The sequence below is a fragment of the Paramacrobiotus metropolitanus genome, unplaced genomic scaffold, assembly GCF_019649055.1.
Source record: "Paramacrobiotus metropolitanus isolate TYO unplaced genomic scaffold, Prichtersi_v1.0 Parri_scaffold0000029, whole genome shotgun sequence".
In the NCBI taxonomy this organism is placed as follows: domain Eukaryota; kingdom Metazoa; phylum Tardigrada; class Eutardigrada; order Parachela; family Macrobiotidae; genus Paramacrobiotus; species Paramacrobiotus metropolitanus.
Window position 1 is genome coordinate 356605 of NW_026570249.1, and position 14984 is coordinate 371588.

The following is a 14984-nucleotide window of genomic DNA, read 5'->3' on the forward strand; positions in this document are numbered from 1 at the left end:
TTAGTTATTAGAATCAAGTATTAGGACCAGTTTTAATATTATCATTATTAGTTGTTACTATTCGATTAATTTTGTGTGTTTATTGTACATTCATGCCCTTTACATTAATAATGTTTGTCTTTGTATAAGTGTACGAGTACTTTGTACTTGCGAATACAATTGCGTACGTTCAAGTGCTAGCATATTGTTATCTTATGTTATTTTGTGAGATGTTCAATTGAATTTGTTCGTTATGTTATCATTATGATTTTCCTCCTTCCCACTATAACTTGCTATTTGTCTTTGACTTTTGGTGGATGGATTTGTTTTTATGTACCTTTAGTTGCGAATGATAATTCAAACAATAACCATACAAAAAAATGTGTGCCGCAGTTCCGTAATCCTTATGCAGAGTTATGGTATCTCAAAAAAATTACAAAAATTAATATTATATGCCGAAATGTCCGTATGCCGAAATGTCCCTATGCCGAAATGGTCTTATGCCGAAATGTCTTATGCCGAAGTGTCCTATGCCGAAATGTCCCTATGCCGAAATGTCGGTACGCCGTAGCCGACTTTCGAGTTAATCCAAACTTTTACTATTTTTCGTGGATCTTTTAACTTCCCTTATTCGAGCCTTTCGATTGTAAAGTTTTCGAGACATTGTTGAGCAAGCTTTATGTTTTCAGTTCCAAGTTCTAATCAGTCCCAGACCCAGGCGTGTTCCTTATTGTGTCTGCGATACTGTCTACTCTGTACGGTGCGAGATCTTGTTGAGCGATGGCTATAGTGAAGCTAATGGATGGACAGGTGGAAGACGATGTTTGGAAATTTCCGCGCGATGATCCCGATCACAATAAACTGCGCGATCCTAATGATCCTCTGGACATTGATCCTGTTATCGCGCTGATTGATATGGATTGCTTCTACGTGCAGGTGGAACTGCGCCTGCAACCCCAATATCGGGGCAGACCCGCTGGAGTTACACAGTATCTTACCCGTTATAAAGGTGGAGGGTAAGTTCTGTAACCAGTTTTGTGGTTACCGTCAAGTCTCAAGAGCAGATAGCGTTATAAAAAATTGATTCGAAATTTCAAACGCAAAAAAAAACGGCGAAGTGCCTCCAAAGCGAGTTAGGGTAATAACTTAACTATAAATAATTCTGTTTCATTTTCATGTTTTTTATTTTTCATTTTAATTTTCTAGGCTAATTGCGGTGAATTACGAAGCTCGTGCGTTTGGAGTAAAAAGGGGGTGTCGTGCGGCTGAAGCGAAGGAAAAATGTTCGGATTTTAAGGCATTTGTTGTTCCGGAGCTGAATGGAAAAGCTGATCTGACCAGGCAAGAATTTTTTATGGTTTCCCATTAAAAGCTCATCCGGTTTGAAAAAATGTTACTCTTATGAATTCTCGTTTGAAAAAATGTTAAGTGTTGTGAATTCCTAGTTTGCCGCCGCGATTGTGCCTGAAGTAAATATCAAATCATGGTAGAAAGCTGGAGTTGTTGAAATTTTCGGAATGAAAAGGTTTCGCTGTTCCCGGCTTTTAATAATTCTTGCTCCGTAGATATAGGGAAGCCGGTTCGGAAGTGATTAAGGTGATGCAGCAGTGCTTTACCACTGTGGAACGCGCCAGTATCGATGAGGCGTACGTGGATCTGACGAGCGAAATTAAGGCACTGCTTCCGGCTTATTTATCCGGGGAGTCGTCCTTATCGGTTGAGGAGCTGGGTGCCACTTGCCCCGCAGAATGGAGTTCCTTAGAAACATGGTTAGACTATATTGCGCTCCATCGAGAAGAAGCCATCCCTGGTCCGGGTAACAACATGTATCGCAATTATCTCGCTCTGGGAATCGGGGCGAAGCTGATCAATGTGAGAATTTTGAATTGCCTAAAATAGTAAAGTGATTAGGTAAAAATTAGTTTTTCTGAACCTACATAAAATCAATAATCCAGCGAGTGATTTATTACGGAATTGTTTATTATGGATTTATTTTTAGTTGAATTTTTTATGGTTTTTAGGAACTGAGGGAGCGAATACTCAGTGAAACCCAGTTCCATTGTTCGGCGGGAATTTCTTACAGTAAAACATTGGCCAAATTATGCTGTGGTCTGAATAAACCCAAGAAGCAGACCGTGCTTCCCCGCGATCGTGTTTTCAAGCTGTTTGAAAAGACGGAGATTCAGGATGTGCGCTTGTTAGGCGGCAAGCTGGGAGAGCAGGTCGTCCATTATTTGCGCATTAAATATATGTCCGAGTTATGTAGGACTCCGAGGGGCGTGCTTTTTCGGTTTTTCCCCTATAAAACCACTAATTGGTTGTGTGATGTGGCATCTGGATGGGATAATGAGCCGGTGCAGGCGCGAGACTTGCCGAAATCGATTGGCTGCAGCAAGAATTTTCTCGGGAGGGCAGCTTTAAAAACGAGAGACGAAATACGAGAATGGATGGGCCATTTTTGTGAAGAACTTGCTGTAAGTGTCGTAACTCTCATTGTTTTCCGGGCTTTGTGGACCTTTCCGTAATCTCATGCGACACTGTCACCAGTATTTTTTACTAATTAGAGTGCGGTAAACAAGTACTGTTATTTCAGTATGAAACTTTCGACGCCTTTTGTTCAAGACTGTTCAGTAAATTGGGCAAGCAACTGCTTTTTCAGACAAGGCTTAAGAAAGATCAGGACGAGAACGACCGCACAGCCACTTTATTGACCGCTCATATGACATTTATGGAAAAGGACGACCGGAAAAGTTTGTCGCGGTGTTGTCCATTGACATCTTACAAAGCTGCAGATTTAGCTAAAGATGGATTTGCTACGGTGGATAAATGTATGTCGAGCCTGGGATTTTTTCGTGGTCAGTACACCCATCCCTTGGTCAGCATGGGCCTCGTTGCGTCCAAAATGAAGGACGGGAAGGATTCCGCTAATCCGAGAATAGATTCATTTTTTTCTGAAGTTAAGAAAAACGAAGATGGACTAGTGGAGGATAGAAATTCATACCTTGAATCCACACCCCCTATGTTCGATAAAGAAGCTAAATCTGAGACCGAGAATCTGGATACCGGCGTGAGCACTGCGGAAACCGATAATCCAGCTATGGATGAGCACCAAATCGACTCGTCGAGTGATGATGAAATCCTGCCGGTTAGCAGTAATCAGAATGCATTTCCAGCGTCCGCTCATGGTAGTGGTGATCAATTGGAAGATGATGAATTAGAGGTTATCTGTGAACCTGGAACATCAGATGGAAGATCGCGCAATCGCAATCGTAAAGCGTCGTCCCCAGTTTCCGCTCCAGACAACAATGTTGATACAGGTATGAATGCATCTAGTATGTACGTGTTGTTATGACGTTGCGTATTATGTTGTATGTACGTGTTTAGAACCGTGGAGATATCGTTCCTTTAACTGTGAGAAGTGTGATATGTTTATCTGGTGTCCGCGAATGGCGAGAGACCACAGCGACTATCACATGGCACTGGAGTTAAGTCAGGAAATCAACAAGAAGGACCCTAACGCCCCCAAAAGAAAGCTTACTTTGGAGGACATACCAGTAAAAAAGAAAACGTTGTCGAAAAAACCCGCCTTGACTCTGGATAGTTTTTTCAAAAAAGAGCAATAGTGGTTTTCAAAAACTTGCGGTGAAATTATAGGGTTGGTGCCTTTTGATCTCGTTGTTTTAGTTATTATGCTGGATTTTGTGTGGAGTGTTCCAGGGATTTTAGCTTGTATAAACATTTAAATCATTAGTTGCTCCACAGCATACAATAAGTGAAATAGCATAGTTTTTGGTGGTTACTTTAAGCAGAGCTTCCGGCAAGGCTTTGTATGTCTGTATCATTTCTCTTTTTTGATACCGAAACCGCAGACTTCTGTACTGGAATAAAAAAGGTTCGAAATACTTGATTTCAGTCTTCCGTTATTTCCTATCTGCGGTAATTATTACACACACTCTGTTGATTTCCACCACTGGTCGTACATGGCAACGATAGAACCATTGGTCTGCAGTTCATCAATTAGGCGTGACAACGTTTCCGTCCATGCTGAACCCACCGGCAGGGCCAGACTGTAACCTGCCAAAGTCGAATCCATGATGCATTGCTCATTTCCAAAAAATTACTCTATGTTTCTGTTTTTAGATTTGCTACTTCGTGGCATAAATTCGAGAGTGAAACTGTAAAAGTGACAAATTCAGGAAAAAATTGTGCTAGTCAACTGAATGACCGAAGCGCGCATACTGCAAGTACTTAAATACATCAAACATTCTTCTACTGTTGTACATAAGAAGACGATACAAACAATAAAAAAATAATTGCATAATGAATGGTATATATTATGTATATATTTTCATGCAAGATATATTATATCTTGCATGAAAATATATACGTACAAATTTAAGATATCACAGACCGCTTCTAACAAGTTCACATGGCTTAAGTACTTTTTGTTTTGGTACTAAGTTTGTACTTTTGTCACGATACTTATTAAAGGTATACCCGTTTGCTTTTACACATTTTTCATACCTCCACCTCAAGAAGCGCAATATATTGCCTGTTACTTCAAGAATTCTTGACAATCAAATGTGGGTGCAGTACTGAGTTTAAGCATACCTTTTGTATTATAATCCTTCCTGTCAAAGTCGATAGCCACAGTATCGCATGGGATTTGACTGCTAACCTGTAAAATTACGAAAACTTCATTGCGTAGTGGATAACAACGCACAACTATCTATTCGGCGCGATCTTGAAACTTACAAAATGTACCGCCGGCTTTTCCATGATAAAGGCGAAACGTCCTTGTGATGTTCGAACTCGGTCTATTCCGTCTTTGGTATTATTTACGAATGACTTCTCTGGATGGGCGCTCATGAAGCTCCACATCTTTTTGTAAGGGTCCACTTGACTGTTTTGGAAAAATCGGTACACGGAACCACCGGCGAGAACACCATATTTGATAGCCGCTTGCATCGAAAGGTCATCCTCGTTCGAAAATGGAACTGCCATGAATTAATTACAAAATTACCATAACAAGCTAACTGATCATCAGTTACGAAAGACTGTGAACGCATGTTGTGTAAATTGTAAAGCATTTATTCAAATTTATATTGTTTTATTTCGTGATTTCAGTCCAACATTACCTTTTAATACTAGCAAACCGTTTTGAATAAGTAATGTCTGCTCTGCATATTTTTTTGATTCGCCAACTTACTCATCATCTTTTCTTTTGTACAAAACACGCAGGTTGAACTCTGCGTTGATATTGGCTTCTTAAGAAGAACGGAGAGACCAATCTGTTCCGAAAACGGTGTAGTAAAACTGACAACTTCCGTTCTTTCATCTGTCACAGTGAAAGGCGCTAGAGCGAGGTCAGCCTCCTGCAAATTTATCAGATAAAACTCATCACACTATGTAGTTAATTGTATCGCAGTTAATCATTATATTTTATATGCGAGATAACTTACATTCTTAATTAATTCGCCAATCATTCCGGTCCATCCACTAGCTACAAAATGCAATCATGCCTTTACGATAATTTGTCAAGGTTCACAATAGTATGTCGTATTTTATCTATGTTTCCTGAAGAGCCGTGTATACTTCCTTATGTTTGTCGGCGCTTCGAGCACTTAGGGTTTTGTCCATACCTGAGTTGGGATCTTTCTATAAAACGCATGCATGCAAAGTTCATTTAATTAATTTGAAATTGAGAACCAACGACAACGCTGCTTAATCCAAAGTACGGACTATAACGATTAAATTTTATAATTGCAAATGTTTGACGCTGAAGCAGCTATGCGCAAAAAAATTACAACTGTACTTAAAAAGTACAGTAAATCGATCAAAATATTGTAAAACTATGCTAGTCAACAGTTATGAAACAGCTTACGATTAAATGTAGCACGTTAAATTCACGTACATAGCCGTATCGACCATCCTTTCTCAAATGGACCTCATATCGAAAATTTCCCTTTTCGGCAAGTTTCTTCAGTAGATCCACAAGAAAACCTTTGACGTGGGTGGTATTTCCGTCGAAACTGGCCGAGATACAGTTCTCGGGAAGTGGCTGGCCGCTGCATTCCCACACATATGGCGGCGCCTGTGGTTTCAAACTTGTAATGCATAAGGATAATTACTGATAAATATATCGTTTTAACTGATACGTCATAATCGTTTTGTGCGATACGGTTTACGTAAAGAGGATCGATTTTCAATACGACCAGCATCAAATTCGAAAAACTGGATAAATTCGGCTGGAGCTGCGTAAAGACGTGGCGAAGTATCGCATATCTATACGTTTTTATATTAGTTTTTTTTAATTTAATGCCGTATACAAATGCGGTACTGTATCAGATTCCTACTCGAAGTACTACCCATAGCAAGTCGTACGGTTTGTACGCTAATGGTAAGTCCAACCAGAAAATACGAGTAACAGGTTGCTGCATATGCTGCAGAAAGCTAGCAATAGCTTCAAGCTGATACGCTAAAATTTAGAAAGCATTCCGCTAATACTCCAGATCAATGAAACGAAATGAGTAAAGTAAATGAAATAGACTAGATGTGAACACAATGTAGCCCGAAAAATTTAAACTTACAATTACTGCGGTAACTGCCAGAGGTTTGCTGCTTGGGGCTGGTGAGGCGTCGATCCAGGCCGCCTGGACTGCGACAATGACAGACAGGAGACCGAGAACCAACATTTTTTATGACAAAGCCAACAAATCAGCCCATATGCAACAAAACTGCTGTTTTGTTGACTACTTAATAAATACACACTTGTTTAAACATAAATGTTGATTTCTAGTGGAAGTAAAAGCGCCGTGTAAACGCACTGCATCAGCGGTACCGTGGAAGTTTTCCGTGCATTCGTTATCGCAAGAATTTGGCTGAACCTTCGCTGCAAAGGTCATATAATTTGATTTGCATCTTTTCGTGTGCTGCTTTATATCAGAAAAATAGCGGCTTGATCAGCCCAAGTATAAAAGTAGAGCAAACTGCATAATTCCACGTATTGTAGGAATCGAAAGCGATGCGGGTATAAGCTTTGCCGCTCGTCAGTAGCGGTTGCCGCTCGTATATATGCCATATGCTTGCATGTTATAGCTTTAAAGCGAAATTTTTTTGGCTAGTCAGTAGACTCACTACAGCATAAATTGCCAAATTAACTCGACATGTACAAAGCAGCCAAGTCAACGAAACCGCAAAAAAACCGCAGTAGTACAAATAAGCCCAGTTTTAAAAAAAACCGCAGTATGTATATAGTAACAAATTAAAATACCACGGATTGCTCCCATGCATTGCACTGTTTGTGCAAAGCTCCTGAATGGCTACGCTCCTGATACTCGGTCCTTGTGCAGTAATACGAGCATACTAACCAGTTACCTTGTATGACACTCGTAAGTTACCTTCAAGCAATTACCTTTGACATCGCTCGCACAGTATCACAAGGAAGATGATTACTTGCCTAACACAAACATCTTGGATAAGTTACCTAATTTACATTAACCATAAGACACGCTCCAGAAATTAAAGCAACAACAATGACAGGCATACTTGCGAAAAGCAGACTTGGGAATTTATCGTAGATGTAGGTACAAGTAAAATGACTAAGTTGCAAAGCTATTAATATTCGCTATGTTAACTTAAACCAATATTTGACCGATTTCTAAAATCGTATGCATGCAATCGAGAACAACCTCCGCATGTGAAATGTATGGTAAAATTATTTACTTAATGGTGTTATTCTAAAATTTCATTCACAAAACTTACGAATTCTATGACCGGTGTCTCCAGTATTGCGGCATATTTCCCGTTGCCCTGCCGAACACGATCTAGTGCTTCAAAAAACGAACCAGCAAAAACGTAGGGATGACTGTTCATGAAAGTCCACATTGTTTTAAAAGGTTCGGCTTCACTGGTACGGAAGAAATGAAATGTTGCACCGCCTCCAATTACACCGTACTCCACATCAGTCTGGTTGGCCAGTTCCGCCAAACTCTTAATCGCACCTAAATTAATTAAAAAATCAAAACATGTTTCACTGCATTGTTTTGAATTTAAGAGAAAGGTATGCCAACTGTCATGTAATGTTGTCGTTAAGGCAAGTATCTACGAGGGTACGAAAGAAAAAATTACCTTTAGAATCACTGTTTTGTGGCTTCTTCGTAAGAATACCAGCCCCAAATTCCAAAAAGGGCACTGTGAAGTCAACCACTGCGTTCCTTTGGTCCATGATGGTCAGCGGTGCTAAGGCGATGTCCACTTCCTGTAGAACTCAGATCGTACCATAGTGCATGAGCACGAAAACGAATTTGGAATTAAATTAACATCACTAGTACTGATAAGTAAGTAAATGGTTGTATACTGATAAGTAAGTAAATGGTTGTATGGGCGTATGTATGGGCGGCTATTGCCAATAAATCGTAAATGGTTGTATAGCGTGTGAGTAGGTTGTTAACCAAAAATGTTTTACTTACTTTTCTAACAAGCTCACCGATCATTCCTTTCCATTGTCCTGTCGGTAGTTAAAGAAAGAAATTGATCATATGAATGAACAATTAATTAGCTACATATTTATTATGCATAATTACGATGTCCTTTCAGGAAATGCAGTATCTGGCTGCAATTTAACCTTTACATCAAATTTCATTTATACTAATTTTCAAAAAAGGAATACGAGTCGTTTTTTACTGAATATCGAGAGATACACGTGCTTATAACTCCGTAATTAATCCAGTCGAGATAGCGTACCGTCCTCGTCCACCTGCAAAACCGATTTACGTAAATTAAAGAAAGATTTGAGAAAGACAGAATTCACTGCAACTGCAATTTTATGCGACGTAATGTCCATATTTTGCTAATTAATATAACAGTTTATCATCATGAAGATACGTTTTAAATTTTAATTTTCTCACCCATCCGTACTGGCCATCCTTTACCAGCTGCACAGCATATGTAAAATTGGCTTTCGTGGCAATTTTGCCCAGTAATTCTATTAGAAAACCATCAAAGCGGGTGTTTCCTTGGAGTTGTTCCGGGGGAGTGTTGTGGTGCGCTGGGGAATCGGCGCTCCAGAATACATACGGTGTTTCCTTTACACAAGCAACCCGGTTTGCTGAGTAAATTTTTTATCGTTTTCATGTATCTGTACTACATGAATAAAATTACTATGGTCATTCAATTATTATTAATGTAGATACATTAAGTAATTACAGATGTACAGTACAGATTTAATTAATTGCATAATATTACTTGCTACTAACACCAATACGATGAGTATTATCTGCCATACACCGACTCAGATAATCAGATTATTTACTGATGAATACTCACAATTATGGTGGCAACTGTCAGTTTGTTCGGCGATTCTGCGGCGATGATTCCAGTAAGCATGCATGCATAACATAGAATCTTTGGATTAATTAGCAAAAACATTTTTATAAATTTCCGCAATTTTTTGTGGAAACGTTTGCGCTTGCTAAACTGCGCGTAGGGTACAAAGAAAATGCTTTATTATACAGATATATGCAGATCGATAGTCAGTTGGGATGATTACTAATAAAATTAATGTAATGCGCTCCGTCCAGCTTTTTACAATAACGTATGACAAGGGTTCAAAAGTTGTTAGTGTAATGATTTCAGGGAAACTCCGTTTAGCTAGAGAAACGACTATTTTACAAATAAAAACTATTGTCAAATTTCTGTAACTAGGATTAAGTAGGAATTAATGCATCAGCCATACGTGGATGCGCATCTTGCTGCGGTTATTCTGCGCACGCCGGTAGAAATGAATAATGTTATCATGGGGTTCATCAAATGTAGATCATTGTAAATTTCTACACAGGAAATCTATCTGGACCGATGCTTTTACGGTTAACCCAAATACATGCTTGCTGGTTTTTTCAGCGCGCAAAAAAAAGGATCCAAGTCCAACGCCTCATGCGGCTGAGTTGGGTAACCTTTTCTACCTTTTCTAGACCGGGGATTACACACTTTACAGCCATCTGCCATCAGTATCATAATGGTATACAGGAATGCCCTACTAAAAATTTTTAAGAAATACAGCAAAGCAGCATCTGTTGTAAAAGAAATGGAAACTGTTTGCAGGTGTCGTTTGATAGAAGGGGAAGTTGGAATATTGCACTAGTTGCGGCTGGCTCGCAACATTCTGACACCTACCGGTAGAGGCATATCTGATTTATAACAACTTTAACAAACATCAGCATGCGGTACAAATACTCGTACGTATAGATAACTACTGGAGCTTCACTGAGTCTGAACTCCGAGGATTACCCACTAATATTAGCACTGTTATCATGATAGAAAGGCTTAAAAGCTCTACTTCACAAGAACAGAAATTAATAATTTGTGATCATAATCAATAACATCCTGATATTTGTACGTCCAAGTTACAAAATTTAATATGGTATAATTACTGTATGCACATGTTCAGCAAGTCTGCGTTGCAGAGCGCAGAGCTGCGTTAGTCAAGCTCACGCAAAAATTGATTCATTGTACATAAGGCGAAGTCCCATGTGGTCTAGTGGCTAGGATTCCGCGCTCTCACCGCGGCGGCCGGGGTTCGATTCCCCGCATGGGAATATTTTTGTGCTTTTGTTACCGTATCTTCTGCATTTTTATCATTCCTCCCACGGCCACACTTAATAAATGCGTATTAATCATTTGTGCTTTTTACGTTTTACGTATAAATAAAATAAATAAGCATATATCGTCAGCCTAACAAAAACCATACATTATTAAAAAAACTTCCGTACATTGACAATCGACAATCTACCAGCAAATTACCCAACTATGTAATAATTATTTGGCTATGTAATAATTAATTTTGTAACTTGTCAAATTCTTCAGTGTCCTAATACTAATGGTAAGGCCAACTTATATTTTCATAACGCGTTAGCTTAGTGTTTTGTTAGCTTATTCATGATAAGTATTGGTTGCTTATTCGAAACAAATTTCTGGGTAGAAAATTGTTTTCGCACTTAATTTCAAACACTTTTCATTCACCGCTGCCAATTATAATACTTCAATGTACTAAAAGAGATTCAATTTTTAATCCGTTCCACAACAGCTATTGTGCTGCTAAAAAAACTGCTTCGGTAAAAAAAACAGCAAAGAACGCTAAAATAAACCACAACAATTAAAAAATGTAAAACCCCAGTTAACCCAATCTGACGCTTAAGCATCCGATAAAACCAACCAAAGATAACGATAAAGTCGAGCTTTTGCGAAACTACGTATACCAGGTTTGCAGAATACTGAAATAAAAGTACTACACGCCGTGAAAACAAAACACACGAAAACTAAGAAAATACCAACCAACCAATTAAACATAGTATATATGTAGAGGTAGTCCTAAATTTCCCATGAACAACTGCAGGAACATTACACTTTAGCCGAACCAACAGTCCGCCTTTTCCACACATTTCAATCTTCGTCATCCGAAGTGCTTAATCCGAACTTCTTAATCTGTTCCGCATGAAGCTGCGAGCGAGTACGAGCGCGCGGAGGCGGTTGAGATGCGGAGCGGGAAGATGTCGATGGGGATGCGAATTTCTCCGGCGACCGATGGCGATTGCGCGGGTAAGCCGAATTATACAACAGCCTGTGTTCGTCGCGGAACACATGGGGAGTGTTCATAATGGACTGTGGATCCATGCCCAGAACAGCGGCCAATCCAGCCCGCTCTTGATACTGCCAGACATTCTGGATTTTCATCGTCCGGCCGTACGTCTCCTCCAGTTGTGCGACTTTCGCGTCAGTATCCCGGAATTCTTTCTTAACTGCAGCCAATTCTATCAGCTGCAAAAATCAAACCAGCTAATCTTAACATCGTTTACAGTCATTCTCAGAAAAAAAAGTGTGCATTTACCATTGTAAAACAATTCAAAAGCCAGAAAATTGAAGAAAACCTGGGTGGTTTGGTTTATAATTACATGTTATGGTAGCTGTGAAACATAACCGCTGTAACACAAAATGTAATACCTTCAGCCTGTTTTTGCTTAGCTTTAAAATTAGTACGTACGAATCGGTACGATACCAAACTTTAATCACAGTTTAATGCGCAAAAAAAAGGCAGCAAATCTATTTCAGTACAAAGCAAAATCAGAATTATTTCAACCACGTCTATTTAAATCATTTTAATTTTGTCAAAAAGTGTGAACATAATTATTTCCAATTCAGAGTGTAAAAATAAATCAAGTAACTTAAAGGCAAACTATAAAATGCTATTGCTTACCGATTTCCCAAGTTTATTAATCTTTTCTCTGAAGTCTTTCGAGAATTGTCCTCGCTGTTTTTCTGTCAGATGCCTCAATAAAATACTCTCAAAAGAAGGTCGTGTGGGCTTAGGAGGCACAGATTTGGGCTTTTCTTTCTCCTTCGCTTTGGGCTTGGCATCTACAGGTTTGGCTTTGATCTTCTTGGTAGACCTGGTAATATCAGGCACTTCAGGCTTGGGGCTCACAATGCGTGTACGTTTGGCTGTGGTTTTCAGAGTGCGCAGTTTAGGCTTGAATCTCGCTCGCTGAGCCGTGCCTGCTCTTAATTTCCGCAAATTGGGGGCCATGAACGTAGTATGAAGTGCTTCGTCAAGGATTAATGGTCCATTGTTACAAAAACAGGAGAGGCAGCTGAATGAGTTGATTATAAATTACTTTGTAAGAGGCATAACGTCGATGCGCACAAAAAGTCGTGGCGAAACCTCCTACTCACATCGTCACAGAGTATGCATAATATAGATAAATTTATATCCGAAAGTCACGGGTCAAGTCTTCAAAATTTTGATTGACTCGAATTTTACACTTCCGATGGAGGGAAGGGAACATTGAAAAGTTCAAAGGGAAACTTAGAAACTATCAAAACAAACTTGCACTTCAGTGACTTCACGAAGCGGAAACGCGTGGAGGGTCCCGGCTTGTGACTGCACACCAGCGCAGGTACAAGACTAGTTTTCGATACGTTACATCAACCACCCTAGGGAGACGGTGTGTGTAGACCTCGTTTTCCGGATCCGGATACTGTATGAGGTACATATGTGCGCGACAGGAGATTTCAAAAATTTCGTTTTGATATTTGTCAGTTTCCAAACTTTTGAACTTTTTAACACCTTTAGCAAAATAGTTTGATTATTTTCGGGAACTTCTAACCAGAAGTGGAAAGCATTTTATAGCTGGATAAAGCCCCACTCTGGCATACTGATCTTCACACTTTTAACTTATCTTGCGGCCTTCGCATCAGTTCACTTTCGGATCATCTGATTTCATTCATTTTATGATTTTTATCGAAGAACAATGATACCGAGATCGGCAGCAACAATATTAGTGAACAGTAGTACTGTTCTCAATCGGTTATTAAGTACGCAGTACTCGTCTGTTTTGGTTTCTATGTGTTCGAAGACCCGCAGTGTTTCATGCTGTTGGTGCTCTGTGTTGCAGAAATCCAGCCAGTTGTCACACAATCCCAGCGCACAGTGCTCCTGCGCCCGGAGTACTGGTACTTTATCGACACCGAGGGAAATCTGCAGTCCACTAAACGCCGCGTACGCTATCTCGATCAGCCACCAGTGGAAGAGCAGATCGCGGCGACATTTTCCTTGGCGAATGTTGAGAAGCTTCTGCAGGAGATGCAAGGCGACTTGGTAGGTTTTTACTGGTTCGGGCCGTTTGGCATAGTTTCTTGTTTATGTCATGAAATTGTATGCTGACAATATTAGAGAAATAGTTACTAGTTATTTAGTGGTATTAATTTTTGTATTTATTTTATTTACATTGACTAAAAGCGTTTACATGTAGCAGTACAATTATTTATTCAAGGTTTGTTTTTTGTCGTCAGCCGCTTGAAGCTATGCCAAATCCCTACAAGAAGGAAAGAGAACGATGTATTTTGTGTAAATACAACATTGAACTGGATTACAAGGTATGGAAATGATTTTTAAAAGTTTTTACAATATAATGTCTTGGTTATCCCGGTAAGCACTGAATTTTATTTGTTGTTGCAGAATGCGCGTCTGATATCGCAGTTTGTTTCACGTTACACCGGCTTGATTTATGAACGCCAGACCACGGGACTGTGTCGGATGCAGGATGAGAAGCTGCGGCATTGCCATAAGGAAGCTTGTATTGCTGGTAGGTGGAAAACATTTCGTAATGTTTTCCTTCATGTTTGTTGCATTCTTCAGCAGTAAGCTAACTTCGATAACAAATCCCAACCGTGTAAATAACCACATATCGATATTGCATTATACCGTTTTGACGCCGATATCAGCAGGCATTTGAGTAAATTTGTTCTTTTCATTCATGCCTTTTTATTTGATTTCCCGTGATCGCGCATTGTATAACAATATTAAATACGTCTGTCGGACCGACTGTATTTGATAATTTTTATTGTCGTGTAGCGTGCCCTGCATTAAGGCAGAAAAAACCTTAACCACTTTATATCCATTTGTTATCAATGTTATGTAAGCAACGGTGCTGCTGACCTTTTGGAGTACAACATTGAACTAAAATTTTCGTGATCCACTGGTAAATTCTTTACTGCATATTCAGCTGACAACCGTTGTTTACCAAACAGCGAACAGATGTCGAGGGGCAGAAATTGATAAGTCTGTCTGATTGATTGATCTGCCGTTTTTTTCAGGGTATATGCCCCGCTCATTGGGCGTAACGGAACCTGTTTTTCTTCATGATCCGAAGTTGTTCGATCCCTTTGTGCCAAAGAGAAAAAGCTGATCTGGACGTCTTCAGTTTTTCTTGTTTTCTGCCACGCGTTGTATGAAAATGTTAATTATGAAATTTGCTTGCTTTTTCGAAGCCAATGGGACTGGTAGTTTACAAGCTTAAAACTGCGCTTCCTGTTGGATTAAACGGTGATTTATTGTAACTTACATGTTGGAAAGAAATGGCCATGTTAATAAAAAGCCTCACGCGATCGGTCACAGCAGCAGTTATTTATTTTCTGGGACATAAACTTTTGGTGAAATTGTGCTACAACGG

The 14984-nt window shown here is 39.5% G+C and overlaps 5 protein-coding genes and 1 non-coding gene across 6 annotated transcripts; 3 read left to right on the plus strand and 3 right to left on the minus strand.

The window, feature by feature from the left end:
* The first annotated feature begins 557 nt into the window (after positions 1 to 557).
* Positions 558 to 3881, plus strand: LOC129588386 (DNA polymerase eta-like). Its single transcript, XM_055482581.1, has 6 exons — positions 558 to 995; positions 1186 to 1320; positions 1545 to 1851; positions 2001 to 2453; positions 2639 to 3296; positions 3364 to 3881. Exons 1-6 carry the CDS (start codon positions 760 to 762, stop codon positions 3600 to 3602), a joined length of 2028 nt encoding a protein of 675 aa, XP_055338556.1. The 5' UTR covers positions 558 to 759; the 3' UTR covers positions 3603 to 3881.
* Positions 3812 to 6803, minus strand: LOC129588387 (glutamate receptor-like). The gene is made up of 8 exons (XM_055482582.1): positions 6570 to 6803; positions 5894 to 6073; positions 5622 to 5637; positions 5442 to 5482; positions 5189 to 5354; positions 4735 to 4976; positions 4591 to 4657; positions 3812 to 4053 (listed from the first exon to the last, which is right to left on the minus strand). Exons 1-8 carry the CDS (start codon positions 6672 to 6674, stop codon positions 3923 to 3925), a joined length of 948 nt encoding a protein of 315 aa, XP_055338557.1. The 5' UTR covers positions 6675 to 6803; the 3' UTR covers positions 3812 to 3922.
* Positions 6804 to 7381: 578 nt separating this feature from the next.
* Positions 7382 to 10057, minus strand: LOC129588279 (glutamate receptor-like). Its single transcript, XM_055482446.1, has 8 exons — positions 9942 to 10057; positions 9307 to 9341; positions 8889 to 9065; positions 8725 to 8737; positions 8451 to 8488; positions 8110 to 8239; positions 7744 to 7982; positions 7382 to 7438 (listed from the first exon to the last, which is right to left on the minus strand). Exons 1-8 carry the CDS (start codon positions 9991 to 9993, stop codon positions 7382 to 7384), a joined length of 741 nt encoding a protein of 246 aa, XP_055338421.1. The 5' UTR covers positions 9994 to 10057.
* Positions 10058 to 10502: 445 nt separating this feature from the next.
* On the plus strand, positions 10503 to 10574 carry Trnae-cuc (transfer RNA glutamic acid (anticodon CUC)). The gene has a single exon. It is a non-coding gene; the product is annotated as a tRNA-Glu (tRNA).
* A 440-nt stretch (positions 10575 to 11014) lies between these two features.
* On the minus strand, positions 11015 to 12852 carry LOC129588405 (uncharacterized). The gene is made up of 2 exons (XM_055482602.1): positions 12230 to 12852; positions 11015 to 11793 (listed from the first exon to the last, which is right to left on the minus strand). The coding sequence occupies exons 1-2, from the start codon at positions 12557 to 12559 to the stop codon at positions 11419 to 11421; spliced, it is 705 nt and encodes a 234-aa protein (XP_055338577.1). The 5' UTR covers positions 12560 to 12852; the 3' UTR covers positions 11015 to 11418.
* A 191-nt stretch (positions 12853 to 13043) lies between these two features.
* Positions 13044 to 14913, plus strand: LOC129588416 (uncharacterized). The gene is made up of 5 exons (XM_055482614.1): positions 13044 to 13347; positions 13428 to 13630; positions 13825 to 13908; positions 13991 to 14117; positions 14629 to 14913. Exons 1-5 carry the CDS (start codon positions 13284 to 13286, stop codon positions 14718 to 14720), a joined length of 570 nt encoding a protein of 189 aa, XP_055338589.1. The 5' UTR covers positions 13044 to 13283; the 3' UTR covers positions 14721 to 14913.
* Positions 14914 to 14984: the final 71 nt, after the last annotated feature.

Bases quoted from the DNA above. Each gene is read 5' to 3' on its own strand.
- LOC129588386 (XM_055482581.1), top strand. From the start codon at position 760: ATGGCTATAGTGAAGCTAATGGATGGACAGGTGGAAGACGATGTTTGG. The intron at 996-1,185 runs GTAAGTTCTGTA...TTAATTTTCTAG, and splicing joins ACCCGTTATAAAGGTGGAGG to GCTAATTGCGGTGAATTACG. The intron at 1,852-2,000 runs GTGAGAATTTTG...TATGGTTTTTAG, and splicing joins TCGGGGCGAAGCTGATCAAT to GAACTGAGGGAGCGAATACT.
- LOC129588387 (XM_055482582.1), bottom strand. From the start codon at position 6,674: ATGTTGGTTCTCGGTCTCCTGTCTGTCATTGTCGCAGTCCAGGCGGCC. The intron at 6,074-6,569 runs GTAAGTTTAAAT...TTGAAACCACAG, and splicing joins TGGCAGTTACCGCAGTAATT to GCGCCGCCATATGTGTGGGA. The intron at 4,054-4,590 runs GTATGCTTAAAC...CGACTTTGGCAG, and splicing joins GAAGGATTATAATACAAAAG to GTTACAGTCTGGCCCTGCCG.
- LOC129588279 (XM_055482446.1), bottom strand. From the start codon at position 9,993: ATGATACTGATGGCAGATGGCTGTAAAGTGTGTAATCCCCGGTCTAGA. The intron at 9,066-9,306 runs GTGAGTATTCAT...GCTTGTGTAAAG, and splicing joins TGACAGTTGCCACCATAATT to GAAACACCGTATGTATTCTG. The intron at 7,439-7,743 runs GTAAGTTTTGTG...TGTTTGTGTTAG, and splicing joins AGACACCGGTCATAGAATTC to GCAAGTAATCATCTTCCTTG.
- LOC129588405 (XM_055482602.1), bottom strand. From the start codon at position 12,559: ATGGCCCCCAATTTGCGGAAATTAAGAGCAGGCACGGCTCAGCGAGCG. The intron at 11,794-12,229 runs GTAAGCAATAGC...TGATTTTTGCAG, and splicing joins TTAATAAACTTGGGAAATCG to CTGATAGAATTGGCTGCAGT.
- LOC129588416 (XM_055482614.1), top strand. From the start codon at position 13,284: ATGATACCGAGATCGGCAGCAACAATATTAGTGAACAGTAGTACTGTT. The intron at 13,631-13,824 runs GTAGGTTTTTAC...TTTTGTCGTCAG, and splicing joins AGGAGATGCAAGGCGACTTG to CCGCTTGAAGCTATGCCAAA. The intron at 13,909-13,990 runs GTATGGAAATGA...TTGTTGTTGCAG, and splicing joins ACATTGAACTGGATTACAAG to AATGCGCGTCTGATATCGCA.